Source organism: Antrostomus carolinensis, unplaced genomic scaffold (genome assembly GCF_000700745.2).
Source record: "Antrostomus carolinensis isolate BGI_N321 unplaced genomic scaffold, ASM70074v2 scaffold23151, whole genome shotgun sequence".
Classification (NCBI taxonomy): Eukaryota; Metazoa; Chordata; class Aves; order Caprimulgiformes; family Caprimulgidae; genus Antrostomus; species Antrostomus carolinensis.
In genome coordinates this window covers 2,931-8,196 of record NW_010295140.1, presented here as the reverse complement: position 1 = coordinate 8,196, position 5,266 = coordinate 2,931, and the positions used below count along the sequence as shown (strand labels likewise).

General features: G+C 59.7%; 1 protein-coding gene across 1 annotated transcript in view; it reads left to right on the top strand.

Moving 5' to 3' along the window:
• Window positions 1–76: 76 nt before the first annotated feature.
• The window catches only part of TNIP1 (TNFAIP3 interacting protein 1), a gene marked incomplete at its 3' end in the record, with an annotated part of 7,744 nt that continues 2,554 nt past the window's right edge, over window positions 77–5,266 (top strand). Inside the window, exons 1-8 of the mRNA XM_010177889.1 lie at window positions 77–250; window positions 1,228–1,350; window positions 1,665–1,747; window positions 1,966–2,034; window positions 4,090–4,281; window positions 4,467–4,561; window positions 4,641–4,722; window positions 4,960–5,054. Coding sequence (XP_010176191.1) covers window positions 118–250; window positions 1,228–1,350; window positions 1,665–1,747; window positions 1,966–2,034; window positions 4,090–4,281; window positions 4,467–4,561; window positions 4,641–4,722; window positions 4,960–5,054 — 872 coding nt within the window. The remainder of the gene's footprint in view (window positions 251–1,227; window positions 1,351–1,664; window positions 1,748–1,965; window positions 2,035–4,089; window positions 4,282–4,466; window positions 4,562–4,640; window positions 4,723–4,959; window positions 5,055–5,266) is intronic.

The window sequence follows — 5,266 nt, the reverse complement described above, 5'->3', positions numbered from 1 at the left end:
CCCCCACACGGTTTGGCCCAGGGTCCATGGTGTTTTGTGGAGCTAGAGGAAGGTGACGCTGTGCTCCGTTGCCTTACAGGGATGCCCAACAGGGAGGTAGGCGACTGAACGGTGGGCATGGAAGGGAGAGGACCCTACCGCATCTACGACCCTGGTGGGGGCTCAGAGGAGAATGGATCCACAGCCTTTGAGCGGCTGGTGGAGGAGAACACCCGGCTGAAGGAGAAGATGCAGGGGATCAAGTCTATCGGTAACTGCTGGGGGGTGAGGTTGGCCGGTGCTCACTGAGTCTGGGGGTTTCTTGCTCTGTTGAGGTGCTATGAGAAGCTGGGGGTGTTGGCTCTGGGGCAGTAGCAAAGCTTTCCCCAGCTTGGGAGGTCAGGAAGGGTGTCTGGGCTTTTTCACACAGGGGTGCAGAGGGAGCAAAGCTTTTGCTGAATTCCTGGGGTGCTTTATGGTGGGATTAATGGCTGGGAAAAAAAGGCAAGTGATGGAGGAAGGTCATCTCCTCGGAGTCCTGCAGTGGCAGGTCACAGGTGCTGGGATCTATTCTGCTTTTGATGAAAGCCCCCACCTCCTGTAACCCCTGTTGGGTCAGGGGCTTTTCCTGGGTGCTGCTCAAAGACCTCAGCAGTGGGTGCTCCCTGCAGTGGCATTGAAACACCCCAGCCAAGTCATGCCACCCCCTTTCTCCTCCTTGGCTGCCTTCCTCCACCCACCCCCAGTTTTGCTTTTGGTCTCGTGACCCAGCTTCCGCTTTCGAGTCCAGCTTCTGCAGCCGAATTTCCACCTGCCTCGTGATTCCCATCGTGTCACCATGGCCCTGCCTGGGTCCCAGACCTGCTCATGTGGGAGCAGCCACCCAGGGTGGGGAGAGGATTGTATTGCCAGTGCCAGACCCCAGGGTGGACAGGCTGGACCCCTAGCTCCACCACTTAGGCTTAGATTTGTCTCTTCTGGGAAGCAGAGGAGACCTCTGAGAGATGCTGTGCTGCTCTTCTGCCTCCTGTAAGCAGTCCTCTGTGTCAGCACGGGAGACTCTCCAGCCAGTGAGCCACTGATACAGCTTTGCCATTGGATTTGGCCAAGAAAAGTTGTTTCTCAATGAAGAAGGACCGTGCTGGGCAATTCTCCACCCAAGCAGGGGGCTTGGCGTTGGTGGATGGGGCTGCTGCAGGGCAGGCACTCGAGGAAGGAGGGTGAGCATCCTTCTGTTGCCCACAACAGGAGAGCTGCTGGAGGAATCCCAGGCGGAGGCATCCAAACTGCGGCAGAAGGTGGAGGACCTCGTGAAGGACAAAAAAATGCTGATGTCATCATCTTCCTTGGAGGACCTGGTGGAAACCAGAGGTAGGAGACACAAGGTTCACTGGGGAGGGCTAACCTGATGGCTCAGGATCCTGCATTCAGGGGAAGGGAGAGGGCAGGAAGGAGACTTTCATGAGGGTTACTCACAGCCTTCTTGTCTTGTCTCTGGAGCATGTCAAACCACTGCTGTTGTCCCTTCTCCTGGAGGGAGGTTTCTGTCTGGTTCCCATAGCTGAGGGAGAAGCCATCCATCAGCACCTGACCTTGCAGGGTGCCTGCTCCTTCGTCCTGCTGTAGGCAGGGAGAGGCCTTGCTCTCTGAAGGGCTCATGGCTATGTCCTCTTCCCTCTCCACAGCTGTCAACCCTGATCCCAGCTCCACACAGGCCACCCCGGGCAGCACCCAGCTGGACACAGAAGTGCGGAAATCTCCTCCAAGCGTGAGTCTGGTGAACACGAGGTGGCTGGAGGCAGAGACCCTCTGTCTGGTTAAAGCAAAAGGAGGCAGCTTTTAGCCTCTAGAAATGGGGATAAACTTGAAAGGGGGGGGTCAGCTTCCCTGCTGTGCTCCCATCCTGATGGTCTCTGCCTACACATGTGGGGCATGGTGGGGTTGGTGTTCTCCTGGGAGACCTGACCTGGCTGCCTTCCCTTGCAGGGATCCTCATCAGAGTTTGAGATCGTGGCTGTTGAAGCCCAGGGGTTTCCCCAGGAGAGCGGGGCAGCGGTGAGTGGCCCAGGACCTGCAGGATTTGGTGGGTGGTGGGTAGAGAGCTGAGCTGGTTGGTGCAGTTGGTGCATCATCCTGGGTGGTGGTGGGGCTGGGGGCACGGAATGGTGTGGAGATGGGCAGTGGTGTGTCCTGGTGGCATAGCCACAGGCAGGGCTGGGGACCAGTGTCAAGGCCGCCCTTGGGCAAACTGCAGAGGGGGGATGAGGTATGTCTGGGCATTTTGAGGAGCAGAGCCAGCCCCACATGTGGCCTCAGGACATGGATTGTGCTGCAGTGCCCAGCTTCAGCCACTGATGACAGTGAGGGGACCTGACTGGTCTGCAGGCAGAAGGAACCAGAGCCCCGGGATGGGTCCTCCCTGTGTCTCACTGGGACTGGAGGGCTCACCCATGTTTCCCAGCATGTCTCACTCCTCTTGCCTGGCCAAACTGGGAGAGGGGAAAATGTGCAGGTGGCCCTCCAGGGCAAGGGCTCCTGAGGACAAGTGGCCCAGCTTGGCTGCCTGGACACAGGGCCAGCAAAGCAACCCCAGCCAGACGGGGACACCAGTGTCTCTAGATGCCACCTGACAGTGACAGGAAGGGCTGGGATGACCCAAGGAGCTGTCAGCAACGCTTTGATGCTCACCTCCTGACACCTGCACTGGTGTCAGGTCTCTTCTCCAAGCCCTGTTGTTGCTGACAGGGTCTGTCCCAGCTGGGGCCACCTCCGTGTCCTCCATTTGCTGCCACCTGAACATCCCCCTGGTTGGAACTGCCCCATCCTGTCCTGCTCTGGCTTTTTGTGTGTGCTGGAAGGGAGGGGAGCAGGGATGGGGAGCCCAAAGGGGGACAAACATCAGCTTGCATTCACGCAGTGCCAGCACGGGAACATGCCCTCATTGCAGATCCCTGTTGAACTGGCCAGAGAGGCTCCAGGAGGCTCCTGTCCAGCCATGGGGTGATAGAGATTGGAGTGGCATCTTCTTGACGATAAGCTGCTGGTGCCTGAGCCAAGGGCTAGTTCCACACTCACAGCTGGGCTCTCCCAGGTGCTCCAGCTGGGCTCGGGTCCTCCCTGCCTCCCCATGACACATGGTGCTGGTGAGAGGAGCTGGCCATGCTGTGCTCTGCACACACCCTCCCATGGCAGTTTCAGGGCTGTAAGCCTCAGGGCTGGGGTGCTGGGGACACGCTGGGGACACTCCTGGCCCCACAGGGTGCTGCCCGGGGTGTTCCCACAGGCAGCAGGCTGAGTCAGCGGGGCCGGGAGCGGTGTGGGCAGAGGTGTGCCAGCATGTCCCCACCTGCTCCCCAGCAGTGCCACCGTGCTGGGCTGTGTTGTGCCAATGGTGTCTCCTAGGCAATGGAGGAGTTAACTGGCCACACCAGGGAATGATGAGCCCTTTGGGGACACCCTTCATGTGTGGGTGGGTGTGTGTGTGATACTAGTGGGTGTGCCCTGACCTGGGCTTTCCTGGCCACTGTTTAAATCCTGTGCATCACCCTCTTGGCTGCTACCTGCCCCCGGGTGCCCAGTGCCTGGCATGCTGTGGTGGGCAGGGAAGCCACGGAGCTGTGTCAGGGGACAGGAGGAGGTGGGGGCTGGGGTGAGACCACCCCTCCTGTGACAAACATCCCAGCTCCCTGTGCAGACCAGGGCGTACGTGAAAAGAACAGTTTCAGGAGTTGGGATTTCTAGTTCTGGTGCTGATGGGGAGAGCATGGCAGGAGATTAGAGGCTGAGGGGCCTCCTTTGCTCTCAGCCAGCTGGGAGCATGGTCTGCTCAGGCTGCCGAGGAGCACGGGGAATCCAGAGGCTGGGAGAAGTGTTGTAATGTCCCCCTCCAGCTGGGAACTTGGTGTCCCATCTCCAGCAGCTGGGGATCAAACCTGTATAAGGCAAACAAGCCAACAGAGTTTTTCAGCATTGAGAGCTGAGTCTGTTGGTGGTGGCTCAGCTCCCTGACACAGCCCTGGATGGGGGACAAGGCTGACCTGCTCCGAGAGGGAACTTTGCAATGATCCCTGAACCGATCTGACCGTGCTTCATCCCCTTCCCTGTCCCCAGGACTTGGAGCAGCTGCCGAACGAGGATGCCAACCTGCTGCCCCAGCTGCAGCAGCTGGAGAGCACGCTGAGTGGCTGTGCCAAGGAGGCCAGCAAGGACCAGGTCTTCATGCGCATGGGTTACATGGCCTCCGAGCTCAAGCGCCTGGCCTCCAAGGTGCACAAGAACGAGCAGAGAACATCCTTCCTGCAGGTGAGCAACAGCTCTTCCTTTCTCTTTTATTGTTTTGGGTTGTTTTTTTTTTCTCCCCACTAAGCCCCTCCTGTCCACTCTGAGGTGGACACCCACCTCTGTGCCAGGGCTTGGTGGGAGGTGAGTGACCAAGGATGCTCCTGGGGCTGGCTGCAGGCCTCATGCTGAGGGCATTCACTCCTCAGACGCTGTGTGAGACACTGCACAGTGAGAACAAGGAGCTGAGAACCAAGCTGGAGAGGGACCTGGAGCAGAGAAACCAGGCGCTGGAGAAGCTCAGGTGAGGGTGGGCGCTTGGGAGGGGGGACAGGGCTGCCCTGGGTGCTTCTCCCCGCTGATCCATCCCTCCCTGCCCTTAGGTGTGAGAACCAGGAGCTCCGGAGGATGGTGACACTGAGCAGCCAGGACAGTGGGAAGAGGGAAGCTGCTGAGCAGCAGCAGGTGAGGAGGCAGTGCTGCCCTTGGAGAGGGCTGGGAAGGAGGCGGGGAGCCCACTGACACACCAGCTAATGTGGCCTCATTTTAATTGGGTCCCCAGTTTGTCCCAGTATGACCAGCAGGACTTCTCAGGGTCTTGAGGGGATGGGGGAGGCCGTGGGAGGGGAACTGGCTCGTGTTTAGCTGGCCTTGGGCACAGCCTCCGCAAAAGCCCTGAGGGTCCCCCCCGTGCGCGTCCAGCAGAGCGGGGCCGCGGTGGAGAAGGCACCGGGCAGAGGAGAGCTGGAGGCCAAGGAGAAGAAGGTGAAGATCCTGGAGCACCAGCGCAGGGAGGTGAGGATGGGGCCAGGAGGGAGGCACTGCCAGGAGCAGGGTGGGAGCGGGTGGTGGGGACATGTGGCTGGGATGGCACAGGGAGACTGGGGCAGGGCTGCAGAGACCCAGGGAAGTGCTGCTGGAGATGGGATCTCCATCCAGCTGGTCCCCAAGGTGCTTTTGTGATGGGAGGCTGCTGGGGACTGCCATGGCTGGCTTGGGGGAGGGGTTC